Genomic DNA, 12,089 nt, shown 5'->3' on the forward strand with positions numbered 1-12,089 from the left:
TCTTTGCTGTTATCCTGTGACCACAGCTGAACACCTGAACTAGAATCCAACAGAGTCCGGTCCCCCCCGAACAGGAGTTCTGCAGACTTATCAGGGCCTGTGTCCACTGTAGTTTTACTAGCAAAGAAATGATTCCAGAAGAACGTTCACATTTGGAACCAGAACAGAAACTGCATCCAGTGATTTTTTTCAGTAATTCTGCTAAATTAACTGACTAATAATGAAAACAGCTGAGAAATTCCAAACTGTCTTCTTCTGTCACTGTTATTCATGAACACTGTGACACCACCCAAAACTCCAGGAAGACAAATCTGAAGCAAAACAACAAGTCAAATCAGCAAAACACCGAGACGAGTCTGAGGCAACCTAACAATGAAAAAAGTCACAGAAGCAACAAGACAATTGAATCAAAACACCAAGATGATAAATCTAAGTCCAGTTCTAAGTTTAGACAAGAGGCAACATTCCCAGGACACAACACAGAATCAAAGAAAACACCCACGTGGAAGATGACTCCAAATCAAAATATCACTAACTCAAGTCAAAACTCCCAGACCATGAGATGGATCCAAGGAAATCAGGTTTTGGTCATGTGGTGTCTAGTAATATGAGGACACCCCCTGCAGCCAGAGAAATATGAACTGTTTTAGATTATGATGCTTCTTAAATCATAAGAAGAGAATACAGAAAGAAAGTAGGACCAACAGCAGAACAGGACTCTCTGTGTGTCAAACCTCTCATGAAGCCAGTGGTTGAGACACCTCGTGGCATTTTGAAATGAGGCAACACTGACATAAACTTCCTCATTTAGCAAACCTCACCTGTGAGAAGCTGCTGACCGGTTTGGTTTGTGAAAGACTTTTACTTGTGAAACAGTTCCTGTTGCTTTCTGCTGAACTGATGAGGCTGATGAGGTGAGGGCGCGTCAAACAGGTGACGTCTGCAGAGAACAGACCCTGTGTGTTGACGAGGCTGCCGGCGCAGCACAGATGGTCGACTCAAACCTTTAATGCATCGTCTTCAAAGGTTGCACGTGTAGCGACGGCATGGCGCCATATGTGACGGAGCTGAACTGCAGATCCAGGATCAGGTTAAAGACGTCTGTGCAGCGTGCTGCTGTCACGGGGAACCCTTTAGAAACTCATGTCATGGAGCAAACACATCAGTGAATCTGTTTCCCCTTTTTAAGGGACCAGAATCACCTGAAAGGTTCATGTGGTTCATGTGACCTGACACCCCCAGTAACACCCCCCAACCTGACTTCCTACCAAGGTGCACTGAGGACCTGGAGGTTTTAGCTCCTTTCAGAGCATTTGTCAGTGCTGACATGTCCATGTGCACAAAGACAGACTGATCTTTGCTTATTGTTAAGGCATATTCAGACTTCTCTATTAATCCCAGTGAGAAACTGCAGCAGACAAGAGAATCTGATTCATCCAACACGGTGCCAGGCAGAAATATGCAGCACACGCCGTCTTCTTTCTTCATTACACACACATATATATGTCAGATAAACAAAGGAGTGTTTAAGAATAGAAATGACTATTAAAGGCTTTTATTTTGACACACTCCTGTTTACCTTTGAGTTAAACAGGTTAAAAAAAAAAAAAGTTCTTACCTGCCCCTTGTCTGCACCAGTGTTCCCTGTTTTATAAATAAAAATATAAAATATAACTGGAATAAAAATAAAGAGAATAGAGAATCAACGCAGACCTGTTCTGTGTGTCAGATATACGAGACTATAATACACTAGTGAAAGTGTTTGTATTAAAAATAGCTGCACAGTGAGAACCAGTTAAGTTTTGGTATTTTTCCTTAAAGAACCGACGTAATGGATGTTTTTGTTCCTCCCATCAGTTAATTGATAACTACTTGTCTGATCACAACAAACATCCACTCACAGCAGACCTGAGGGCATTCAGAGATTTCTAGAAACAGACTGAAACAAAGAAGCGTTTGAAAAATGCTTCAGCAACAACAAGGCCTTCTTTTTCTGAATCCTGAGAAAAGTTCATGTAATACAGGAATTCACCCGATTTACTAGAACCGCCCGTGTGACATGGAGTCCTACAGCCGAATGGCAGAATTTTAACCTTTTACTACAGAGGACTTAGAACGATTTCAGAGCTGTAACCTGACATCAACACGTTCTTAGCTCTTCCAACAGTCTGGAGCCTGAAGGTGCTGGAACGTTGCTTGAAAATAAAATACACTGATGTATTTTATTGTTGCAGCAGAATTATCATGTTATGTTTTCACCTGGACTCCCTTAAGGAGCTGGTTCACCCCAACAGGCATCAAAGTTTCCACTTTGTCCAGTATTTTCAGCGTCTGTATGACAAACCTGAACCGGCTTCAGTCATGCCTCCAGCAACCTTTGACCCAATGAGAAAATTAAAACAGGAAGTTCTACAGAAGCGTAAAGACGTAATTAACAACATAGAGGAATACGTTGAGATTATGAACCACAGGTGTGGAATCAACAGAAACCATTTTTGGCCATTGGGCTTTGTAGGATCTGTGTCAGATTTTAGTTCAGTTGCCTCTGTTTGTGGTTTTGATGATGTTTCTTCCACGTGCACAAACATGAGGCCTGAAATATGGGGCGGTCAGACTGGCTCAGGGTTAAAGACCAGGTCTGGTTTCAGTCTGTGTGTGTGTTCTGCACACTCAGTTGCAGTGTGTGTGCACTCCATATGGATGTGTTTGACGCCACCAACTCCTCCAAATCACTTCAAACCACGTCTGAACTCTGGATTAACACGGAGCTGAACCTTCTGTCACACACTCTGTCATCTGAATCTCTGCACTCTCTGCATACCTTTCTGAACCCAGTTCACATAGACCAGAACTCCATCTGGACTCTGTGAAGGTTCCACACTGGTTCCCTCAGGTGATGTGGACCCTGGTTTTCTCAAGTTGCTCTGACAGTTAGAAAGGCTTTGGAAACATCCACTCACCCCAACCGGTCGAGGCAGGTGGCCGCCCAAGCTGAGCCTGGTTCTGCTGGAGGTTTTCTGTTAGAGGGAGTTCTTCCTCTCCACTGTGCTGCTCATAAGGGATTTGTTGGGTTTCCATGTAAAGAGGCTTGAGATGATTGTGTTTTGGTGCTGTACTAATGAATTGAATTAAAATTGGACTTGAGCAGGAGCAAACACCTGTCTAGTCGTCTCTCTGTGCAGCTCCTTGTTTCACTGCCTGAGGATTCCTCCTCTGAATGTTGAGCTGCACAACAAGCCAAAACTTTTCTGTCAGCGTTATCAGATTTTCATTCATGGTATTTTTGTTGCTTTGCATTTTTAAAACAAACGGTTTGTGCACACAGCGCTCAGTCTGTTTTAATCCACCTTAATGAAGCTTCCTGCCGACTGTCAGTGGTTTTGTCTGGTCCTGACCAGCTCCTCCTACACACAGATTAAAACACACATCCTGTAGGTCTGACAGCGTTTCAGCAGGAGGAGTGGACCTTCTCCTCCTTCTCCTTCTTCTTCCAATAATGTCCTTCAGCTTCGTTTGTTTTCAGCCTCGTCCCTCTCAGCCCTTTTCTTATTCTTCTTCCATCCACATGCTGACAGGCTTATACAGCATGTAGGATGTCCTCATTGTCTCCAGCAGACTGTGTTTTCATACCAGCGAGTGGGTGGATGTTTTATGGAGAGAAAGAACCACCACAGGCACTTCAGAGAACAAGAGAAAAGCCTAAAGAACTTTCTTTAACTCCATGTTTTCAGAGTCTTTTATCATTCAGATTAGATATCTGTGAAAACATCGCAGAGCACCGTAACGTCTTCAATTCTCTGACTTCAGTTTCAGTCCTTAGGGAGTCCAGAGCTGCAACAGCAGTCAGATTCAGAATAACGCTCCTAAAACAACATGTTGGGGGTCGATCACAATTCTGTCAGGGCGTCCTGACCCGACTCTGGTTCCTGCACAAACACAGAGAGGCTAAAATTCGCCTGAACGTCAGACTGAGACAGAAACCTGCTGCTGAAGACAGACAGTGCTCAGCTGGACAACTCGTGCCTGGAGTCTGTTTGACTGTGACTGTGCTACATTACACTTCCAGAGTCAAAACTGAGCAGTACATGAAGATCTTTGATCTTCCTCTGGACCTGACAGAGAAATGGTTCCTGTAAAAACTGTGGGGAAAAGAGGAGACAGGTGTGTTAACGTCAGGTGTGTTGGGCTCTTCGTCACCTGACACTCTGCCAGTGTGGACGTTTCCATCGACGCAAAGGTTTGGGTTAAATCAGCTGGAAAACTACATCTAAGCACCAAAGGGGCCTGTTCCCAGATCAGCATCGCTTTGGCTCAGAGCCTGAGGAACAGCTGGACCTGAACAACCCTTTCTGAAGACACTGCTGAAGCTCCAAAGTTTTAATGACCATCATCCACAGCATCAACATTTTAACCAGTTTGTTCTGTGAAACCTTGTTTGTTTAATGGAGCTAAAAATTAGACTTTTGTGTTAGTCCAGGTACCGTGGACCAGTACTACGCTGCATGTTCAGGCTCTGAGCTGCTGCCTCATTAAATGCTTCGGACCTCTGTTTTCAATTAGCCGCACACCCATGAACTCTCCACAGTCCAAGACCCGTACTGATCCTCCACTGACGGCTCATTTCTCAGACATTAAGGAACAGAGACCCAGTTTAGAGGCTGAGGTCGAGACCTGAGACCATGTTAGCTTAGCATACAGCTAATGGTGGCTCAGCTGTGTAGAGACAAAACATTAAGTGCCTTCATGGAACAGGACGAAATTCCAGCAAATACACAGCTGGTTTCCCATCAGGGATCGGCCAGGCCAGATGAGCCTGGAGACTAGAACGGTTCTGATCCAGGTTCAGGATGAAGTTGTTATGAAATGAGGAAAACCACAATGGTGTTGGCGTGTATTTTATTTAAAGTGTCACAGGAGGCCCAGAGTCCTGACATGAATCTCATCCATCAGCTTCAGTTTTTCATTGTTTCAGAAAACACTGAAAGTTTGATGACGTGTCCTCGTGAGCAGCTTCCACACAGTTTTTCAGGAAAAACCTGATTTAAAGAAGCATCACACTATTTGAATTGAGAGGACTCATGATAAATGTTTTTAAAGGACTGAAGTAAAGAATATTTGACTTGCTGATGGTGCATTCACTGCTGTCTGGTTTTCTCAGTTTCCTCCTGTAGATGCAGAGTATTGTCCTTTGTCTGCACACTGCTTGATCCCACACACTCCTCTGCAGGCCGGATTAAAGAGGAGGAATAAGACTCCTCCGCTCTCCTCCTCTCATCACAGCTCTCTGTTCAATCTACCTGACAGGCTTTTCACAGGTACAAACTAATCCTGCCCTGAGGCTCGCTCTGAGCCGCTCACGCTAATCCAAAGTCAAACCGATTCTGCTTCACATTCACAAACTCTGCTGCATCTCTGCTTCTCTTTTCACAGGACAAAGCTCCTCGTGGTCCCATCCTCCCTCAGTGATGAAGGTCACCGTGTGGACATGAAAGGTCCAGCAGGGTCCATTCATCAGGCGGTGAGGGGTCCTGCAGACCGGAGGCTTTGTACAGGGATTAACAAGGAGGCAGGTAGGAGGATGAACTGGCACCCTAACAGAGGTTTCCTGCAGCTGGATTTTATTTAAAGTGACACATCTGCCCTGCTGCTCTTCATACTGAGGATTTTAGGTTTTTAATGTCATTTTAGGCCTTTTTCCTTTGAGAACTCGTAGGAAATAGAAACAACAGTCCAGAGCTGGACCCGAACGATCACGTCAGGGTTCGTGCCCAATGTCTTAAAGGTCATGACCCCAACTTTTATTTTTCTTTTTTACATATTGAAAGGTTGGCACACTAGCAGCCATTATTGTATTCCATGTGTACTGCTAATAAAGTTACGATTGACTCTAGTTTTCAGTTTGACAAACTCTCCTCCAAACAAATACCTTTGAACTTTGACCCCAGCTGCTCTGACCTCTGCCAGCCCCTCTGTGTGGGAGAAAAAAATGATCTGCAGATTTTAATTTATCGATGTGCTTCAGCCTCTGTACCTATGAGTAGGCCACAAGGTGCTGGACACTGATAGGCCGACGTGGGGAGTCATGTGATGTAGGCCTAGCATGAAGTCCAAATGAGGAGGAGGAGCTCGGCTTCCTGTTTCTGGTGGTTAGTGTTTCTTTCCTTAGTGAATCTTTATTTTGACCAAACTAGAACAGTTCCCGTCCATGTTTCTACAGTAGCCCATAATGGACAAACCAAACCCTGGCTCTAGACGGAGAATCACATTTTGCCTTAAAGGTGACCCTCACACCTAGACACAGGGGGTGGGGTCTGAGGGGACCTCAGGAGGCTGCATTCTGCAATCTCACCACTAGATGACACTAAATCTTTCACATTTTACAAACTGCACCTTTAAGGGCGACAACATTCATGTCATGAAATCAGGAACCCTCTTCTTCGTCTCCTATTTCACCTCAGTTTGCAGATGTTCTTGGAAACACCTGGAGAAACACTATGAGCCTGTATGGAACTTTGAGCTGTGCAAATCAATAAACCTTAATTGACTATAATTGATTGCAGACTGTTCATCTTTCAACAATAAAAGCCTCCATGTCTGCTGGCGGTACCTGGTTTGTCCTGACCGACTGATAGAAGATGATGATGATGATGATGATGATGATGGAAATGAGATGAGACAATGGTCCCACACACTGATCTCAGGTCTGAATCAGAACTGAAGACTTTCTGCTGCTGTTAAATGATTCGATAAACTTCACTGATCCCACGCAGGAAACTGCACAGGACCTGACTCAGCATCAGTTTTCCGTCAAGACTTTTCTCATATTTCGACGTCATGTTGCACTCACTTACGGTTTTTAAAGATTTACATCTGGACTCTTATTTTGAAGGCCATATTGCTGCTGATTCACATTAAACATCTGTCAGGTTCATAAAGGCTCTAACTGACTTTGATTTTTTCTGATGTGTGTCTCATATTTTCCCTCCCATATTAATATTTTGCCCTAAAAAACAAAAGACTTAAAAATATAAAACAAAGAATAAAAACCACCAGTAAAAATGTGTTCTCCTTTATTTTAGGAGCTAAAAGTCACACTGAGATTAAATTCTGTTGTTCCAGCGCAGCGGCCATGATTTCATCACACGTGTTCAGATCAGTGTTGTCATTTGTCGTTTGGCTGTAACGTTACTGCAAACGCACAAAGTTAAAGCTCATAACTTTGAAATCACAAACGTCTCAATGAGAACACGCTGCAGAGACGTTTGTGTCTGATGTTGAAATATTTCAGCACTTTATCCCAAATCTGACAAACATCTCGCTTCAGTGTGAAAGTGACAAAAAAGCAGAGGCTGTTGTCCTGTAGTGTCATTATACTGCAGTACTATTACAGTGTGTTGTCTTAGAGTGCAGTATCATTACAGTACAGTATTATTACAGTGGTGGCACAACAGCATGTGTTGTTTTAGTGTAGTACCGGTGGTGTCAGGGCAGGAACCAGGATCCAGACAGTAACTGGAGACAGATGTGGACCCCCGCTGCTCTGGGCCTAATGGGAACACTTACACTGTGATTAGTGTAATACCCCTTTAAACCCCATAATACCCCCACCAGCCCTGACCCACCACGCTGACAGATGTAACCCAGATGTCACAAACTATCGTCCACCTGTGTGTGAGGTATCACATGACCGTCAGTCAGGTGATCACATGTTAAACACACACCTGGGCCACAGGTATGGAAAGCCAGAAGAGACAAAGTCAACCATGTGATGGTCCAGTGTCTTCAAATGTAGCTCTGTAGTGAAGAACAGTGAAGTTGTGAATGATGTGGATCAGAGGCTGCAGTTAAATTTGTACTTTATCCGTAAACCCATCAGTGTATAAAAGTACTGTTGAATATTTCAAATCATATCGAGCTGCAGTGTTGTTCACTGAGTAATCAAATAAATACACCACGTATTTCTCTACATGGTTTGGATGTCACCACTTGTTATTGGGCCATAGATATGGCTCAGGAGGCTGCTGCTCCACCTACTAGAAGGTCCAGTAGGTTGTTATCACATCATGGGGCTGAGCTGTGCTGTAGTGCTTACTCTAATAAACAGGGTTAGGTCTACAGACCAAAACTACACGATTTGGTTAATGCGCCTCTCGTGGGAAAGTCTGATGTTTTCTGAGCCGCCATCCACCCGAGACACGATTTTGTCCCTTTGCACCTCACCTCACCAAATTACTTCGGCCACTAGAGGTCACCACACCTCTCACTAAAACCCACCTCCTGTATTTTCACGTTCCTGCGTGCAAGTTCTACGTCCATACTCATGTCATCGTACACCTGACAGGTGAGCAGGGCAGGTGCAGAAACAGCTTCCTCACTGAATCACAACATCACTGAACTGAGCCCCGACCCCCCATAGTGGACTGACCCATGCCCCGTGTTAACACTGACTGGGCCCGTCCATCTTCTAAATACAGTATATGTCCATTTACTTTACTTTGTCCATTTTAAAATAATTTTTATATAAGAACAACAAAAATATCTTTTTGTTAATGAACCAACATTTATATAAAAACACTGCAACATGAGATGAAAGGTCAAAAGGTCACCGGGTGTATTTATGGTTTTTGTAGCAATTTATGTCAAACTTCGAATTTCATATAAGTATTTAATATAGTATAAAATATTAGAGTATTGTTGTTATTTATATCAAATATATTTGTACGTGTGTGTACATACGTAGAAGGCATGAGATAAAGTATTTCCATTCACACTGATGTAGTTTACTGTATGTGTGTGAGTTTTATGCCATTGTGAGGACAATTCTGTACTTCAGATTTTCTTTATATTTTGGACTAATACAGTTTTACCTGACAATTAAATTTTATTTTTTTCTTTTTCTCTTACCATGTTTATTTTAAAAAAATGATCAGAATATAAAACATTAAATTTATCATGTGTTGTAATCATTTACAAATAGTTTATATTGTTATAATAATCTTTATAAACACATCACATATTATCAGATACTATACACGTTTATTTTTTCTATTTAAACAATTTTTCCTTTTCTATTAAATTATTTTGTTTTTGTTTTTGATATATAATACTAATTTAAATTTTTACTTTTTGTTTTAAAATCCGCATTTTTCTGAAATCGTATCACCTGTCAATCAAACTCCGGACCTGTCTGAGGTCGTGACGTCACTGACGCTGTCAGCTGTGCAGGTGTGTTTCACCTGTTTATACGGGACCATGTCAGCTGAGCCGTCTGCGCACGCTGAGCTGCTCAGGGGCTCACCTGCTCAGGTAATCTACCTGTGTGAGCCAATCAGGTGCTTTGGCGCTGCCGTTTGTTTGGTCCGTGGACGCCGTTCGCCGGAAATGAGTGACCCGGATCGGAGGGGCTGAGGACGCTCCTCATTATCCCTCCGCGGGAAGATAGGTGGCGCGTGGTGCTCGGAGGTCTCCCGCCTGTTTATGTTGCAGAAAACCGGTGACAGGCTCCGGCGGGAGGCGTTACGCACACACACCGCGCTGACACCGGATCAGTCCCGACCTGACGCCCGGACCGACGCGCCCCTCCCGGCCACCGCTCCGCTCCAGCACCGGGACTCCGTCCGGCTTTTTCATTTCAGGGAGGGGGTGCAGGCGCTGCAGCGGCACTTTTTTCTTCCTCGCTGCTTGACTCCTACAGCGGCAGGAATCACGGATCTCTCCTGTAAGTACCGTCTCTTCTCTGCCTCTTTTTCAGGAGCCAATCAAAGCGCGCCGCTCACCTGTTCCATCTACCTGCGCAGCCAGGTGAGGAGAGACAGGTGCGCGCTCCCGCTGTCTCACCGCTGCTCAGGTGTTGGAGGGATTGGGGGGTTGGAAAGACGTGTTTAGTTCTGTCTGGGCCGAGCGGAGAAGAGACAGGCCGGGGAGGAGGAGGTCTGTGTCCGCGTCCGCGTCCGCGTCCTGCTGCTGCCGCTCCCCGTTCAGACACGAGCAGCAGCGCAGGGCGGAGAAACGCGGCAACACGCGGAGCGAGAAAAGGTTAATGCGGTGAATTACGGCCCTGACAGGTCGCACTGAGGTGAGTCACCAGGTGGTCGCTCTTTAAACACCACCGAAGAAGAGAGAAATGGTCAGAAATGTCAGTGATGTCTCTGCTTGTCTTGACCCTGCGCACAGATTACACAACTGCAGGCCCGAATTTCCACCGCAGCTTATATAACCTCACTTTAGTTTCTGTCTGACATGCTCCTGATAAATGTATTGATCAGTGATTGATGGGGCCTCTCCGGGGAACGCTCGGGACATTTTACGCGCAGAAAAACGCGGATGCGTCAGACCCGCAGAGAAAAAGTTTGTGGCTCAGGGTCAGAAAGTGTTGTAGTCTCGGAGGTGGAGGAGGCTGCACCAGCAGGAGGAAGCAGGGTGTGTGTGTTTCTGATGTGTGTCCGCCCTCCTCCTCTGTCAGACCAGCAGAGACGCGCCTCACATCAGAGATCAGGCGGACGGGGACGCGGGGCGGCGGTGCGCTCGGTGCACGCTCTCCAACAAAACAAACTCCCTAAAACAAAAAGAAACTCCGGAGACTTTTTATTCATGGGATTTTATTTTTCATAACTTCCCCAGATTGCTGAGTAAAGTCAGGTCCGACTAGAGGAGACCTGGTTCTGGGATTTACTTTGTGTGTGCTGATTGTCAGGGAGTGGGGAGGATCAGCGGAGCCGGATCGAGGAGCCCATGCGGACTGGAGTGACTTATCAATGAAGCAGGACATCATGGCGGAGGGTCCCCGCTGCAAGAGGCGAAAACAGGCCAACCCCCGGAGAAAGAACGGTAAGAGACGCACACACGAACACACAGAGTCCCGCAACAACTCCCGCAAACTCTGCTGTGGAGTCCCCGCCCGTTCGCCCGCCTGGCCCGGGCCGGGAGGTCCCCGTCCGTCGGCACGACACAAAAACACACAAAAAGTTTTCTTCGGGACTTTGTGTGGGTTTAGGGGTGGAGTGACAATGCGGGGTCGGTGTGTGATGGAGCGGAGCTGGGACACGCACGGACCCGCTGGGCGGAGGAGGTCCGAGTCTCAAAGCAGGAAAACCGTTATACGGGATCCGCTAAAAGCCCGTGGATCCTCTCCGGCTCCAGGTGTCATGTGGGACTCTTTAAAAGGTTCCTTTGTGTTTGTTGGTTTGTTCCGCAGCAACAGTTTCTCGCGTTTTCTCACTTTTTATGCGGTTTTGTCCGAGACGCGTCTCCGCGTGAAACGCAACGAAACCACTTGATTTTCTTCAGTTTGAGGAGATTTAATTTGTCAGTGTCACATCGAGCTCGCTCTTATTGTCGCCACAGCGGGAGCAACATTTTCTGCTCAAACTGGGGTGAAATCTCTTTATTCCAGATTCTTATTTAATTGTCATGTTAGTTTGGAGCGGAGGAAGAGGAGGAGGAGGAGGAAGGCTGAAGCCTTTTTCATCACAAACTCACTAAAGTCCAGTCCCTGCTCTCACACCGACCTGGGGCTCATTTTAATTCGCCTTCATGTTTTTATTATTTATTCCTGTGGAATCAGACGCGTCTCCGTTGCCAACTCCCTTTGAAAACGGTGTCGCGGCTCCGGCCCCGTTAACGGGACCGCGTCCACTTCCCCCGAGTGTTTTTTGCGTAGCTGCAAACTCACACAGTCCCGGTTAATGGCGACAGTGAAGGTGCTGAAGGCCTCATTAACGCTGCTTTAAAGGAACAATCCGCCACTTCTGCAAACAAAAGGGCACAATTGAGTGATGGACACTGAGTTTTTCTGTTTCCACGTGGTGTGAGACGTTCAGAGTCCACCAGCACAGCGTCCGCAGGCCTGACAACAATCAGCACGTTGATCCTGCAAAAACTGCTCAGTTCAAAATTTAAAAACTGAAATAAAAATGTTGTTGACACTGAAATTTAACTGCAGCTCGATTTAAATATTTTCTCCTGACCTCAGACTGAGTCTAAATTTCCTCCTGTCTCCGTGGTTTTCTTCTTCTGGAGATGCGGCTCGGCCTCCTCCTCTCGGGGTCCCGGGGGAGCTGTTGAAGGGGTGGGGGGTTAGATTGGGGCCT

General features: G+C 45.6%; 1 protein-coding gene across 4 annotated transcripts in view; it reads left to right on the forward strand.

Annotated features, from left to right (window-relative positions):
• The first annotated feature begins 9,448 nt into the window (after positions 1 to 9,448).
• The window catches only part of zeb2a (zinc finger E-box binding homeobox 2a), a 51,994-nt gene continuing 49,353 nt past the window's right edge, over positions 9,449 to 12,089 (forward strand). Inside the window, exons 1-2 of one of the 4 annotated variants that reach the window (XM_026296042.1) lie at positions 9,449 to 9,718; positions 10,694 to 10,827. In XM_026296042.1, the coding sequence (XP_026151827.1) occupies positions 10,755 to 10,827 (73 nt within the window). In that variant the 5' untranslated portion in view covers positions 9,449 to 9,718; positions 10,694 to 10,754. Of the gene's footprint in view, positions 9,719 to 9,965; positions 10,076 to 10,443; positions 10,828 to 12,089 lie in introns of those variants that run through there. The other 3 variants (XM_026296043.1, XM_026296045.2, XM_026296044.2) reach the window with 3 other exon arrangements.

This window comes from Mastacembelus armatus, chromosome 21, assembly GCF_900324485.2.
Source record: "Mastacembelus armatus chromosome 21, fMasArm1.2, whole genome shotgun sequence".
In the NCBI taxonomy this organism is placed as follows: Eukaryota; Metazoa; Chordata; class Actinopteri; order Synbranchiformes; family Mastacembelidae; genus Mastacembelus; species Mastacembelus armatus.